The sequence below is a fragment of the Fragaria vesca genome, linkage group LG5 (assembly GCF_000184155.1).
Source record: "Fragaria vesca subsp. vesca linkage group LG5, FraVesHawaii_1.0, whole genome shotgun sequence".
Lineage (NCBI taxonomy): Eukaryota > Viridiplantae > Streptophyta > Magnoliopsida > Rosales > Rosaceae > Fragaria > Fragaria vesca.
Window position 1 is genome coordinate 21068887 of NC_020495.1, and position 15625 is coordinate 21084511.

General features: G+C 37.7%; 2 protein-coding genes across 2 annotated transcripts in view; one reads left to right on the forward strand and one right to left on the reverse strand.

Annotated features, from left to right (window-relative positions):
• LOC101297648 overlaps positions 1-7120 on the forward strand; it is a 10266-nt gene extending 3146 nt beyond the window's left edge. The window contains exons 4-13 of the mRNA XM_004301620.1: positions 239-344; positions 1559-1630; positions 2772-2831; positions 2933-3062; positions 3165-3358; positions 3543-3727; positions 4035-4162; positions 4970-5241; positions 5640-5883; positions 6301-7120. Coding sequence (XP_004301668.1) covers positions 239-344; positions 1559-1630; positions 2772-2831; positions 2933-3062; positions 3165-3358; positions 3543-3727; positions 4035-4162; positions 4970-5241; positions 5640-5883; positions 6301-6947 — 2038 coding nt within the window. The 3' untranslated portion in view covers positions 6948-7120. The remainder of the gene's footprint in view (positions 1-238; positions 345-1558; positions 1631-2771; positions 2832-2932; positions 3063-3164; positions 3359-3542; positions 3728-4034; positions 4163-4969; positions 5242-5639; positions 5884-6300) is intronic.
• Positions 7121-11920: 4800 nt separating this feature from the next.
• Positions 11921-12160, reverse strand: LOC101303519 (ubiquitin-60S ribosomal protein L40-like). Its single transcript, XM_004300177.1, has one exon. It carries the CDS (start codon positions 12158-12160, stop codon positions 11921-11923), a length of 240 nt encoding a protein of 79 aa, XP_004300225.1.
• Positions 12161-15625: the final 3465 nt, after the last annotated feature.

Here is a 15625-nt window from a genome sequence, read left to right on the forward strand (position 1 = left end):
AAAACTAATCAGCAAGGATGTTCTGATCTGTATTATTCCAAAAAGTAAATATTGGACGGAAAACTTGTATATGTGAAGCATTAGTAACCTAAAAGTTTCAGTTGGAACTGCATCTGTCATCATGTACTTAGATACTGAGCGTTTAATCTTGCACTTAGATACTGAGCGTTTAATCTTGCAAACGATATTCAAAAATAGTAATGGCACTCCTGTGACGCTACTTTCCTTTGTTGTTTAGATTGGGCGGATTTCCAATTGTTAAGAAAGATGGAACTGCCCATGCTGGGAAACTCATTCCATCAGTTTTGAAGTTGTTGGATGATGATCACTCGGAGGTTGTTTGGGTAAGTTACTAATACACACTTGTCCGTAGACATCAAAATTTTATTTTATCGTAAGTTTAATTTTTCTTCTGCATTAAATTATTGTTAAAGTTTCATTTGCATGTTCTTAGACTTTGTTTATAACTATATATCCAGCATGTTGCTCTGTCGTAGGTCAAGGGGTAAAGTTTGTTCTTCAAGATAGGCAAGGGATCGATTTACTCCATTTTTATTACTTTTGTAGAAAATAGTTTGAGTAGAATGATGGATATAGCTAAGCGTGAATTGATTGAATGCTTGAAAACTTGTTGGGAAAAGGTGGATATTACAGATTTACAATTTGCAGAGAAATGCAGTATAACTTTTATTTTTTCCTCCAAAAAGGATCAGGACTTGGTCAATCTTCTAAAAGTAACTGAACTTTTTTGTGGCTTTAGTTTTTACTCGGCTGAAGCAGATTGGTGGATATAGCTGGAGGTGAATTGATTGAACACTTGAGACCTGGGAGGGAAAATGTGGAGATTACAGATTGACAATTTGCAGAGAAATGCAGAATAACGTTTTTTTTCCTCCAAAAAAGATAACTTGGTCAATATTCTAAAAGTAACTGCACTTTTTTGTGGCTTTATTTTTTACTCGGCTGCAAAACAAGTGAGACAAATGCTCATTAGGGTTAATACTGAAGGAAGAATGGAGATGATAGCGAAAATTCTAGGTTAGATGGAAGTAGTTAGAAAGCAACAAGACGTGACGCTGTGGGGTGGTAAACTTACACTAAAGAAATAAGGCTTTACTAGGAACGTGGTTATGGAGATTCCCTCTCGAGCCAGTTGCTTTGTGGTAAAGGGTGTGGAGGAGTAAATATGGTGTTGATACAAATAGTTGCAATGCAGAACCATTGTTGAGAAGTTCAATTTGAAGCCCTTGGACGGACATATCTCTGTCTTTCTCTATTGGTGTGGGATAGCAAAGCTGAAGCAGAGAGTTCACATTTTTGCCTCTCTTATGGGCTTAAGTTTTTGTAGATTATTAAGAACTCTTTTTTTTTTTTTTTTTTTTTTTTTTGTTGTTGCTCTTTCTTCTAATTGAAGTGCTGGGTGTTGTCTTGTTTTTTTTTGTTATTTATTTATTTATTTCCTTGTCTGTTGTCTGGTTTTACTCGTATTGGATCCATTATGAATTTTATTTCTGTTAAAAGAGAAAAATTTCATGTGATCTTGTTGTGTTACATGCAGGAAGAAGTGCTTCGATTGCTTTGCATATTCATATCTTTCTTTCCTGTGTCCGTCAGTCGTCATTATGACAGTGTAAGTTTCTTGTTTTTCATTGCAGAACCTGTGACTTCATTACTGTATTGCCACTATATATTACCAGTTACAAATCATGTGGACATATGATATGTTATGGCTTCTAAAGAAAGAAAAAAAAATTTCAATCCCAAGTACATTTTGAAGCAACATTTGATACATGAATTGTGTGAATCTCTGTTATGATAGACTTCAAAATATCTTGTAATGGAATTTTTTTTTTATTAGGATTTGTAATTATTCCACATGTTTTGAGCTTTATCTTCCCATCTTGAAGAAATCAATTGCCAATTATGCTTAAGCGGATTAGAAAAGCTACGTCATTCCTGTCTGCTGGTTGTGTATAGATAACGTACCAATAATCAATTCCAAGTGTCCCCATTTGACATGTGTTTAGCTACTAAAATTGTACTGACAATTTTGTTCAAATACAAATTATGATAATGATGAAGACATTGGAGCTCTAATGCAAAACCAATTGTGAATCGGTTGAGAAGTCCTAGAGTTACCACTGTATATAATGCTTTACAAGGCTTCACATCAACGGAACCTCAAAAGACATGACTTGATACACAACTTTCAATATGATTTCTTAATAACATACCTGATCTGTAAATGTTTATGCACACAGACATATATATCATAATCCAATTAGGACACAAGCTTAGATGCAATTGTATATATGATCAAAGACGCATTCAATGGAAATGCCTAATGATTATATATTTTTGTCTGGTTTGGGTCTGGACTATTGAATACTCATTTAGCGTAGTTTCTGAATATGCACACTGTAATACTTACATGGTGGTCAGTTGATGCATATTGATTTGTTCAAATGATTTTTGTAAAACTTGGTCCACTAGATGCTGGAAGTATATTGTACTGCTTTAGTACCCTACCATAGGTAATGCCGGAATCTTAATAACAGTTGGCTTGACATGTCCTCTTGTGTTGTGCTAGAGGGTATAAAATGCGATATCATACGACTGTTACCTTGTTAAGCCTATTTGATATCACTTGAACTGCTTTAACTGTAGTAAAAAAATTTATAATACTGGAAATAATTTGCATATCAGAGCCTTTTGAGAACCTGATGGTTGTGAGACCAACACTAAGTAATTACTTAATATATTTTATGCAGGTTGAAGATGCTATTGCTTCAAAAATTCTGTCCGGAAAATGTAGTTTCAATATGCTGAAGGTGAGTCCTGTTTGCTTGGTGTAATCTCTAGAGTACTAATAATGAGTCAGCAACCAAATTATGATATCCCAGTAACTTCTTTGTGGTGTTCAATATCTCAGAAACTAGCTCACTGCCTGGCAGTACTACCAAAATCGAAAGGGGATGAAGAAAGCTGGTCATTAATGATTCAGAAGGTTTTATTGTCTATTAATCGTCATCTGAATGATGTTTTCCAGGGTTTTGAGGAAGGTACAATGTGTTATGATGTAGGTGTTTTGTTATGATGTAGGTGTTTTTGCTTTTGCTGTTCTTGATGTAAGCTACCAATACCCTTAATTGTTTGTGTTGCAGAAACGAAACGTCGTGAAGGTATTAGACTTTTGGTCCTACCTGAAAAAGATCCCCCTTCCCCTTTAGGGGGAAATACATTAACGGGAGAAGCCTCAGAGGAGGCAAGAAAGAGGTCTCATAGTTCACTAGTCTCCAGTGTATCTGCTCTCATAATATGCTGCTCTACAATGCTAACCAGTTCATACCCTGTCCAGGTTTCTTTTAATTTTTGTAGCTATGTTCTGATACCTTGTACAAATAAGCTGAATGTATTTCTAGTTTTTAATTTTTTTTTTTTTTAACTTTTTCTTCTGCAAATCTTCTTCTGCTTTCAAAAATTATGTAAATGAATCTGATATTCTACAAGGATTTAATATTCTGATGTGTTTTCACTAATAGGTGCCTGCTCCTGTTCACTCCTTATTAGCTCTTATTGAGAGAGTGATGGATGTGGACGGCTCCTTGTCACACTCGCTGCGGCTCTTTATGACTGCCATGCAACAAGAGTTCGTTTGTTCGGAACTTCCACGTTTGCATTCGTATAGTTTGGACCTCCTCACTGCAATCTTTAAGGGTGTGCGGAGGTAACCTACAGAGTTATAATTTGAGTGTCTCAGTCCTTATCATATAGTTGTGCAATACGCTTACTTGATATGAATCTCCAGTAGTAAATGATTTCAATTTGCTAAGTCACTTTTGAACTTCAGAATGCTAAGGGTTGAACACTAATTCATGATCATACCTCATCATAGTTTATTCCATTCTAATGTGTAGTTTAATAGAACAGTTGGTTAATGGCATTTCTGCCTCCACTTTTAAACTTAAAAGACTAATATTTTTATGATGTATTAGAATTGTGATTTTCTAATCATATTATTATCTCTTTCGCAGTCAAATTTTACCGCATGATGCACATATAGTGCGTTTGCTTTCAGTGTACTTAAAGAGATGTGTCTTGCCAGAACTGAGAGTTAAGGTCTACTCAATCACAAGAATTTTGCTGATATCCACCGGTGTTGGTATGCAGTAACTTCAGAAAGTGTATTTTTAATCATATTTTAGTCCTGCTGCCTACATTGCTAAAGCTTGGATAGAGTAAGATATGTTTTCTAGCCCAAAAATTCTTATCCATCTAGAGCTCAACTAACATGTACAGCCGTATTAGTCAGATGAGGCAAATGGCCTTGTCTGAACCATTACCTCGTCTTATATGTATTGGCTATCTCGTGCAATATATGTCTAAAAACTCATCATTGCGCATATGGCTGAAATCGGAGCATCTCAAAGGCATAACACATACCTGCTAATCCAAAATTTGCAACTGAAAGTCAAAAATAGTCTGCTCCAGAGTATTAATGACTACTGGATAATCAACTGAATGATTGTTGTATGTTAATTGAAATTGTCCATTAGAGTGAGTTAGGTTCACATGTCGCTGTCTGAGATAATAAGAGTTGTTGGAGTTTCATCTAGTTAAGTGAGGAGCAAAGGTCTGTCCATGTGTCAATGCACAACCAAACTAAAACAGATATAGATCCCTTTAGACTATAAATCACCCCTCAACTGTAGTATAACCAGTGCAAGTATTTACACTTATAGGTCTAGATGTTTTAGATTGCTTATCATTGAAGTTGAAATCTTTTAACCGTGTTAATTACATCCGATATGGCATGCACTGCAATCTGTTCTCCTAATATATATGAAATACAGATTGTTTTGGCAATTGGGATTTTGCTTTCTCTTTTACCCTTAACTAACAGTACCATTAGTGTCGTTATCCTGGGAGTCACTTGAGTTTTATTAATTTGGAGTTATGTCCTTGTCAGGAGTGGCAGTAAGCCTTGCTCAGGAAGTTGTGAACAGTACTTCGGTTGATTTAAATCCCATTGTTATGGAGAGTAGTGCCAGCGTGAAACCCTCCGAAGCATTGCTCCAAACACCACAATCTAGCAATAGAAAGAGGAAGCATGGAACTTTGACATCTCTCGAGATGCATAACTCAAGTAATTTGGAGGTGGGAACCACCAAGAACCATACAAGATGTTCAATGGCTGTGCAAGTAGCGGCACTTGAGGCATTAGAAGCTCTTCTGACTGTGGTATGTGTTCTCCACATCTTTATAGAAAATGTTGGGTTGGTTCATCTGTGTGTGGGCGTTTCTAGTTTCTGAGGAAAGGCTTGTCTTCAGCTTGATTTTGAGATATTAAATTCTTCTGTACCAGTGAATCAAATTTTCTGAAAATCTTCTGGCACATGTACCTGTTTCTGTTCCGCCTTGTTGATTACCATATCAAAACATTTAGTTAATATAAATCCAAAATGCCATGACAGTGTTATACCATTAGATGTTTGTATTATTTTGTCTAAAACCATATATAACAAGGGCTTGGTCCTTCAAATATCATGTATCTTATGGATCAATTTGGCTTCTGTGTCATTCTTTTTGGACATGAAAGGATTGCATATGAGTGACAATATATTAATTTCGTTCAACAGGATGGTGTATTTAAATCTGAAGGATGGCGATCAAATGTTGATCTTCTTCTGATAAACATAGCTACAAATTCTCTAAAAGGGGGACTTGCTGGTGAGAACGCAAGCATTTATCAGCCAAATGAACCTACTGATGTTTGTAGTGATATACAGCTTGCAGCACTACGTGCACTTTTGGCATCTTTCTTGTCTTCATCTCGTGTTCGGCCCCTATATTTAGCTCAGGGTGTTGATCTTTTCCGTAGAGGTAATTCCTTTATGAATATGTACTCTCTTTCTCTTCTTTATTACTCATGATCGATAACAAACAAATAAGCATGTATGGCAAAAGGAGGGAAGCGGGAATTAAACATGTATAAAAAGGGGAAGCAAAAAGAGGGTAATATTTTTTAAAAAAAGAAGCAAAAAGTGGTTAATATTTCGGGTAGAGAACTTGGATTGATAGTGGTACACTCAACTTTTCACTATTATCTACAATCTACTTGTTTGATTGCTCGTCCATGCCTATTTACAATCTAAACAGCATGGTTGAAAAAAAATTGGGGTTGTAAATGGTCTTAGTGTCACTATACTTTATTAGCCGTTTCTTAACGAGTAACATTTTGTTTTTATCCTTGTGCTTACATTTCTTTAATTGATGGAACAAATGAACGTGGTTTTGCAGGCAAGCTTGAAAGTGGTACCAAACTTGCTGAATTTTGTGCTCATGCTCTCTTAGTCTTAGAGGTGCTTATACATCCCAGGGCCCTCCCACTGGCAGATTTCTCAAACTCGACCAGCAATGATGAAAGAGCTCACCACGACTACCAAGGAAATTTCTACTCTGGTAATCTAAAGCACGGAACCTCATATTCAACTAACATTCATGGAACGGCAGATATTGCTCCTGATTTATATCGTGACGAGCTGTACTCGAGCTGGATTGAAACCAGTAAAAAAGTGGAAGCACCAGGGAACAACCTAGGCAAGACTATGCAGACCGGAGAACCATCCAAAATTCCCGCAGTTCAAGGCAATCAAATTCTTTCCGCAGATGCTTCATTAGGCAAAGAAAATGTAGCCAGAAGGGAACAGGAGATTGTAGCAGCAAACATCGAGGATGTGGAGATTAGAGAAAATGGAGATGAAACTTTTGAACTTCATGAACAAATTTTTGGTAGGGCAATGGAAAATGATCCATCGTATCCAGCAGATACCAATATCTCAGTTGCTGAGAACAGCAAGGGATTTGGAATTGGGATGATTATTGATTCGGATACAGACTCAATTCCTGATATTGTGGACATCGGTCCGGATTCTGATTCTGAATGATGCTGATACCAGAATTACAGTAATTTTCATTATATTTTGTTGAAATTTCTTGTCATTTTTTCCGTCTTACTTTACCATATTTCACCTATTTTAAGAAGAAAAAGAAGTAAATTATCTTGTTGATTTACCTACATAAATTGGTGAACAGACTACATTATTTGCTTTGCTCTGCGACTATTCTCTGCATTAATCCTTTTTGTTGATGGAGACAATGGGGCTGGTTTTGAAAGCCTAAAGTAAAATTTTCCAAAGAAAACTGCTATCGAATCATCTTGTGTTCACGTAAGAATCGCCCGAAAATCCTTTTATTTGAAATTTTGAACTAAAACCCTAATAATAATAATAATAAATTGTATTGGGTACGTGTTTTTTAGTTTTTACTAATCAATGTATTGAACCAAAAACAATATGGCTTTGTATACTCATGTGTGTATAATTCATCATGCATTTACTCTCTCAAAAGCTCTCCTTAGAGCAAAGGAGACGCATAGTTGGGGAAGATATTAGGGTTGGAGAAGAGAGAAGAGGGAGACCGAAATGGAGGACATGGAAATCCTCATGGAATGTTACACAAAATAAATGAAGCAAACTATACTAGAAAAGGATGATGAGGTATGCCTGGTTTAGCTACTTAATTTTCTTGTAGGCGTTGATATTCCGAGAGGTTCCATGCCAAAAATATTTGGTTTGCACAAAAGTTCAACGATTCAGCTATCGTAGACAGGTTGTGAATTTGCTGCTATAAATCTTCTGTTCCCTAAACCCTAATTATAAACATATATTGGTAACGTGTCTCAAAAGCTCCTTACAAGATCTCTTCCCTCGTTCGACAACCATCCATGTCAGTGCTGGCCTTGACCTCATTGACATGTCAGTTTTTCTGCTTTCTAGCAAGAGTGTTCAGTATAGTTCTATTATTTGTCTCGATAATTTTAGTCCCCTAGCAAATGCTGTGATTAGGGTAACTTGTAGCTTATTGTAAAGATAAACAAAATATAAAAGAAAGAAAGGAGCTCCGGTAGCCAAACTAATTGAGACCTATATATGGTTAAAATTCATATATTCCCAAGATCCAATTCTAAACAAAGAGAGATGATTAGGATTTATATTTTAGATTAAGTATTGCTTTTTTATTTCCTATTTAGGAGACTAATTAGCTATAATAAGGGCGCCTACAATAATGGTAGGCCGTTAGGGTTGTGAGATCGACTTGGTGGAGAAAGCTGAAAGAACAAAAAGCGTCTCAAGTAACTAGTAAGACACTTCGATTCTCTTCTAGCTTGTTCATATTTGTAGGATTCTTATGTTGGTATTCCCACTTTTTCAACAAGGAATCACATATCATATACAATCCTCTCCATATATGTACAGCAAGCCTTAGATCTTGGATTTCTATCTTTTTTTTTTTTTTTTAATTTCCTTTTGCATGTTCTCTTTTGAGGCTGTCTTAGAACAACAGGGTATATGTGTTTGATTTTGATTCCGTTAGGGTTTTGATGATCAGACATGGTTCCGCGACCGGTCTCGTCTCGAGAAGAAGAAGAAGAAGAAGAGCTTTCTGGGACGTCCAAGATGATCAATAAGACAACAGAAGGAGGTATCAGAAAACCTAGTAGAAGTCAATACTTCGCATATCTAAAGGCAGTGAGGGATGTTCTTGAAGACGAAGAAAGAAGCTACCAAGACTTCACTCAACTGCTGAAAGACTTTAGAACTCAAAGACTCGACATTGAAAGTCTGATAGAGATGGTAAAAGTTTTTTTTGAAGGGCATCCAGATTTACTATTGGGTTTCAACACCTTCTTGCCAGAGGGATATGAAATCGCCATCACACCCACTACTCATGATCTCGTCTCTGAAGAAGCTTTCACTTTCGTGAAAAGGGTAAAGGCACGATTTCGAGACGAACCTCATGTTTATTTATCTTTTATTGAAATCTTAAAGAATGAAAACAAGCACAGTATTTTCCCAAAGGTTGCAGCACTTTTCCGAGATCACCCAGACTTGATTGATGATTTCACTCACTTTTTGCCAAGTGAACCCTCTTGTGCTATTGACCTCTCTAACTGTGAGACTTGCACTCCAAGTTACCATGTCTTGCCAGAGGATTACTCGATTCCTATTGCCACCCGAAGAACATTGCTTGATTCTCAAGTACTAAATGATCGAGTCTGCATCACTCCTTCAGCTGCATCCTGTTCAAGAGGAATACGCAAAACCCGATGTGAGCAGAGCCTATTCCAGTGTGAGAATGACATGTTCGAACTTGATATGCTGTTGAGTTCTGTGAATTCAACGATAGGGAATGTTGAGCAGCTACTAGAGAAGATTGAAAACAATAGTATTAGTGCATCAATTTGTCTTGAAGATCACTTGACGGTTCATAATCTGAGGTGTATTGAGAGAATATATAGTAAACAAGGGCTTGAAGTGGTGGATGTGTTGAGGGAAAATGCGGAAGTGGCTTTGCCTGTTATATTAGTTAGACTGAAGCAAAAGCAGGAAGAGTGGGAACAATGTCGGTCCGATTTTAGTCAAGTTTGGGGTCAGGTATATGCGAAGAATATTAACAATTAATTATGTCCAGAGTTCATCATAGTATTTGTCAATTCAAACGATTTTATCCTCAATAGTCATTAAATTCTTTACTTTCTGAATACAACATAGTTTAGTACTGTATAGCCTTGGAACAAAGGGGTTAAGTTTCTGTCATCTTTGTAATCTATATCCAATACGACACAGTCCTGAAATCGATTTTGGAGACCTGTGGACTAAGGTTGCTAATCATTCATAGAATTGTGTTAGAGCTAAAGCATTTCTTGTCCAACTGCTAGTCTGCTTCTCGGGAAATGCTTTGAAAATTTACACCCATAAAACTTCATACAAGTGATACAACTGAGATATATATAATATTCCACAGAAATATTGAATTTGCATGCTTGAACTCGTAATTCACCTCGAATCATACGGAGCGAGCTAGAAGAGGGGTTTTCATCTGTGGTGGTGAGTGGTGACAACATGAAGCACAGCATGGCATTGGTAGTGGTAATAAGTTCATGATCAACTCCATGCTCACTTCTCGCGCACGGCGCACCACACAAGACTTTTCCTGAAGAAGCAACACCAGCAAACACCAGTGGTAGGTTTTTAGTCTTCAGTATCTGTTTTGGGCTTCAGGTCTAACTTGTAACCCAAGACAAAGAATTGTTTTGAACCAAAACAGGATGAAAGCCCATCATAGCTTTCTAGGGTTTGAACCTGAGAGATGATATAAAAACCGAAACTTCGACCAAAGAAAACTCACAGCAAGACGCCTAGAACAAACGCTTCTCCGCCGACCCATGTCTAGAAATCTATAATTCTCAGAGTCTGTTATTGCAGCAATAGCATCACAAGAGGTATGCCTTGCTGCATTCCCTGTAATACTGGTCTCGTTGTTTCCGCGAGAAACTACACTGCCTTGATTCATTCTCAATCCCATAACCCAACAAAATCTTCAGATCTTCATATGGGGAATCTTGTGGGAAACCGACCCAAGTTGAGTAAAACCCAACTCGTTCGTCCGTCATCTCTTTGTGTAAACAAACGTTTCGGTGTGACATTCAGGCTTTCCGAGCAACACCGTCTGGTTGAGGGATATGTATTAGTCTTTCACAAAGTCGGGGCTCATAAGTTTAAGGTAACAATATGATTCGGTCCTTATAAGATTGCTTCTTTCCATCCATCTCTTGATAACAAGTTTGACAGTCATAAGTTTTATGATATGCACCCTGCCTTTGGTAACCTTTGTATCTGCCTAATTCCGATCGTGCAGATGGCAGTAGACACATAAATGACAGTCGACACCCAAACCACAGCCGTCACTAGTCCAACGTCATCCGACCCTTCCGAAGATGTATCGTACATTATTGGAAATTGACTATGCAAGACAAGTTTTTGATCGTATGATTAGCAAGGCCTTGTCTTGTCCATACTCCATATTATCAAAAACTTGTCTTGCCTCGTCCATTTCTACTTGCAGTCAGATTCAAGGGCTCTGGGATGTGTTCAAGAAATGGTGGAGTGAGGTTTCTTTGCAGATGCATCAACTAGGAGATTCAAATTTGGTTTATTGTCTATCTTTATAGTAGATTGAGATTCAGCTTTGTTGCTCTTGTTTAAAGATGTACGTGATGGAAAATTGATTTCATTGTTTAAAACAGAGCTTTCTTAGCTTAGTATGAGATTACAGACTTATGAAGTTTTGACAATCTTGGTTGTACTGATATGTTATTTACTCGTCATTTGTATACCCAATGTCTGATCCTATATCGGATAGCAATTTAGCACTTTCATATCCTTATTGACTCATTCTAGCAAAATTGATTAGCTGCTATTTATATGGTGCAATACTGACCACACTGGTATCAGTCATGAATATGCAGACTAAACCCATGCCACCTAATTGGAAAGTAGCCAACTCATTGTGGTACATAGTGTTTATGGCTATCTTTATCGAGGTAGCAGAGACTTGTACTTACTCCTGGAAATTTAGAAGAGCAGTATGTATCTTTCATTTTTTGTTTCATTTGTGTTCATTTTTCGTTTCATTTGGGTTTCATTTGGTCATTGTTTTCTCAAAAGAAAGAAATTCATGAGTAATTTACTAATTTAAGCCTGCAGAGTTCACCTTCTGATCACAACCATATTAGCCAAGGCAAAATCGATAAATCCGCAAACACAATGAGACAAGCCAACACCAACATTCATTTAACTAAAAGGAAAATATTATTACTAAATGAAAGAAACTACATAGCAGTCTTGACTGTAAACTGTTTGATCGAAGAAAAACATAAAAGCTCGAAAGAGAAACCCTAGCCTAAAAAGAAATTGACCAAAGGGTGCACCATTATATTACACCACCAGCATCCAGCATAACTAAAGTACTAAACAAAGCAAAGCCCCATCAGAAACAACACCAAGAAACTTTCGCATCACATATGATCACCACCACGGAGACGAAGGACAAGGTGGAGTGTAGACTCCTTCTGGATGTTATAATCTGCGAGAGTGCGGCCATCCTCCAACTGCTTGCCAGCGAAGATGAGCCTCTGCTGGTCTGGGGGGATGCCCTCCTTGTCCTGGATCTTGGCCTTGACGTTGTCGATGGTGTCGGAGCTCTCCACCTCGAGGGTGATGGTCTTGCCCGTTAGGGTTTTCACGAATATCTGCATGGTTTGGGATATTTTGTCAGAGAATTTCTGGAACTTGATGATTGTGAGATAGATAGAGAGGAGGCCGCTTTATATAGAAGTGATAGCCGCTTTCAAATCGAATTCCATTCCTCAAAGAGCTGGAATTTGTGTCAACAGAGGAATATAACCGAACAGTGCAGAACCTTCTAGACTTAATAATAACTTAGGAATTTAGGATACCTTGCAGACGAAGAAAGCTAGCTTGTTATCTCTACTCGCTCCCGGCCCAATACTATCGACTCTCTCTAGCTTATTCGTCTTTCAGTTACAACCATCAATATTTCCTTCTTCTCCACAAAGCATAATAATGGATATATCCGAGCTAATATTTCCCAGCTCCCGACCGAAATTTTGTGCTTTAAGATATTGCCAAGGCTAGCCATCAGAGATGTAATGGGTTGCAGCCTTGCAGATGTGTATATATGCAAGTCTTGGTCTTCTCTCACCTGCAGCCTTTCTTTCATCCACAACAAATGAGTAGACAGTGGTCACAGTTAATCCAAATTAGTGGAACATATAGAATCAATGATGTTCTTCATCTCATCTACTGTTTCTGATCGAAGTATATAAATCAGTAGTTGTCCGATACGGTATTCTCTTCTAGCGTGACCATATATCAAATGAACTAAAATTCCAGACCGATCAAACAAAACTTGCATACAGTTCGTTGAAACTAGAGAACATAAAATAACAAATTAAACCATATGCTATAGGCTGGCTTCATGCTCCGGCCCCATGGAAAATCGCCTTAATTAGCCCTCAGCACCACCAATATTTCTTGTAGTGATCGAGCAGCATTGATTATCAATCCCAAGCCTGCCTCTTATTTCTTAGAGAAAGATTTTCACTTCTAGCAGTCGCTTTCTTGGGAAGGAAGGCATGTTTCGACAAAAGGACACAGTATCTTCAGTAGCATATAAATGAAAAATATATATATAGGCGGACAACAACTTTCGAAAATAGCAAGCTAGACAAACCCCATGTGAACACAAGCCAGTGTCCTTCAGTACACCACTCACTAGCTTCATGCTTGTAGCAGATGACTGCAGACTCTTATCATATAGCCCAGGCTTATCCTCAAATAGAGTTTGTTATTATACAGTTTGAAACTGTGGTAGTTCTCTATATATCATCTAAAGGACGTAGGGAACAATGTTTCTTTCCCAGTGTACAGATTGGTACCATCTATATGTGATTTGAGTAGGAGGACAACCCATGTGGTTTCTCACAAGCAAGTGTTCCTACCTGATCAAGGTGTTCCCATCTAAAGCCTTCTTCACCAATCATTCATGTAACATATGGTTTTCCACATATCACTTCTTCATCTATATATACAAACACATGATCAGGTTCATGAGCAAACTCAACTCCTCTCATTGCAAGCATCGAATTAAGCTTTTTCTGTTTCCCAAGTCCTTTGATACTTTTATTCCTTCTTTGATCACTCTGGTATAAAGAAACCATGGGTTTCCGATTTCCACGGATTGCCAACTCAAAGACTTCAGATATTCCAAAAGGCTACTTTGCAGTCTACGTTGGAGAGAGCCAGAAGAAACGATTTGTGGTTCCAATATCATACTTGAATGAACCTTTGTTTCTGGATTTGTTGAGTCAGGCTGAAGAAGAATTCGGATACCATCATCCATGTTAGACTGGTAACAGATGGGAAAAAGGAAATCTGTATACAAAAGTGATATGGAGACAAAGGTTTTTGAGTTGCTACTGCAGAGCTCTTGTTTTCTATTGATTTGAATTGTTGCCACAATACAACAGCAGGGGAAATTTATATGCAGCCTAGGTCTCTAGACGATTCTATCTTAGAAACTGAAGAGTTGCATTGGAACTCTAATACAACATTAACTTAGCTGTTACAACAGCTAACTACCTCATTAACAACTAAACCAGAATACTCTAGAGATAAGTAGAAAGTACATTAATTTCCAACACTCCCCCTTAATGTGCTTTCTTCACAACTCCAATGAGCTCCCTGAGATGGCAGAACTTTTCCTTTGAAAGTGCCTTGGTCAGAATGTCAGCCAATTGTTCCTCTGATCTGCAATACTCTAGCTGAACAATCTCCTTCTCGATTGCTTCTTTGATGAAGTGATACTTTATTGCGATATGCTTTGTGCGTTCATGATTGACCGGATTTTTCCCAATGGCAATGGCTGATTTGTTGTCGCAGTACAAGTAGTTCCTTTCTCTTGCTTTTCTCCAATGTCTTCAAGAATTCTTCGAAGCCAAATTGCTTGAGATGTTGCTTTTGCTGCTGCAATATATTCTGCTTCAGCAGTGGATTGAGCCACAACACTTTGTTTCTTTGAAGCCCATGAACATGCTCCTGAACCAAGAGAGAATACATATGCTGATGTGCTCTTCATGTCATCTAGACAACCAGCCCAATCACTGTCAGTGTATCCAATTAGCTTTGAACTTTCTGCTGCCTTGTAAAGAATTCCATAATCAAGAGTGCCTTGCAAGTATCTTAACACTCTTTTAGCTGCTCCAAAATGAATTTGACTTGGCTCTTGCATATATCTGGAGAGAAGACTTGCAGCAAACATGATATCCGGCCTAGTAGCTGTTAGATACAACAAGCCACCAATTAAACTCCTGTACTTTGTAGGACCTGCCTTCTTTGCACCATCTTCCTTCTTCAACTTTTCATTTGCTATCAAGGGAGTAGCCACAGAATTGCACCCGAGCAGATTAAACTTCTTGAGAATGTTTTCTGCATATTTCTTTTGGGAAATAAAAATCCCATCTTTTGATTGAGATACTTCAATCCCCAAAAAATAATGAAGCAGGCCCATGTCATTCATCTCATAAGTACTCATCATATCCTTCTTGAACTGCTGAATCATATTCTCATTGTTACCAGTAAAAATAAGATCATCAACATAAAGAGAAACAATGAGAATAGAACCTGATTTCTTGAACACATAAAGTGTAGGCTCACTTGGACTCTTCCGAAAACCTTTCTTCACAAAGTACTTGTCAATTTCAGCATACCATGTCCGAGGAGCTTGCTTCAGCCCGTAAAGAGCTTTCTTTAACCTGTAAACTTTGTCTTCTCCCCCTTTAACTACAAACCCTTGAGGCTGCTCTACATAAACTTCATCCTTCAAAACTCCGTTTAAAAAAGCTGACTTGACATCAAGTTGATAAATCAACCAATTCTTTTGAGCAGCAAGAGCAATTAAGGTTCTGACAGTTTCTAGTCTTGCAACAGGAGCGAAAGTTTCAGAATAATCGATACCTGGCTGTTGAGTGAAGCCACGAGCCACAAGCCTTGCTTTATGTTTATGAATGCTCCCGTCTTGATTAAACTTCGTCTTGAATATCCATTTCACCCCAATAATTTCTCGGTCTTTCGGAAGATCAACAAGCTCCCAAGTCTGATTCTTTTCGATCATCCTCATCTCCTCGTTCATTGCTTTCACC

Coding starts and splice junctions, on each gene's coding strand:
- LOC101303519 (XM_004300177.1), bottom strand. CDS start 12,160: ATGCAGATATTCGTGAAAACCCTAACGGGCAAGACCATCACCCTCGAG.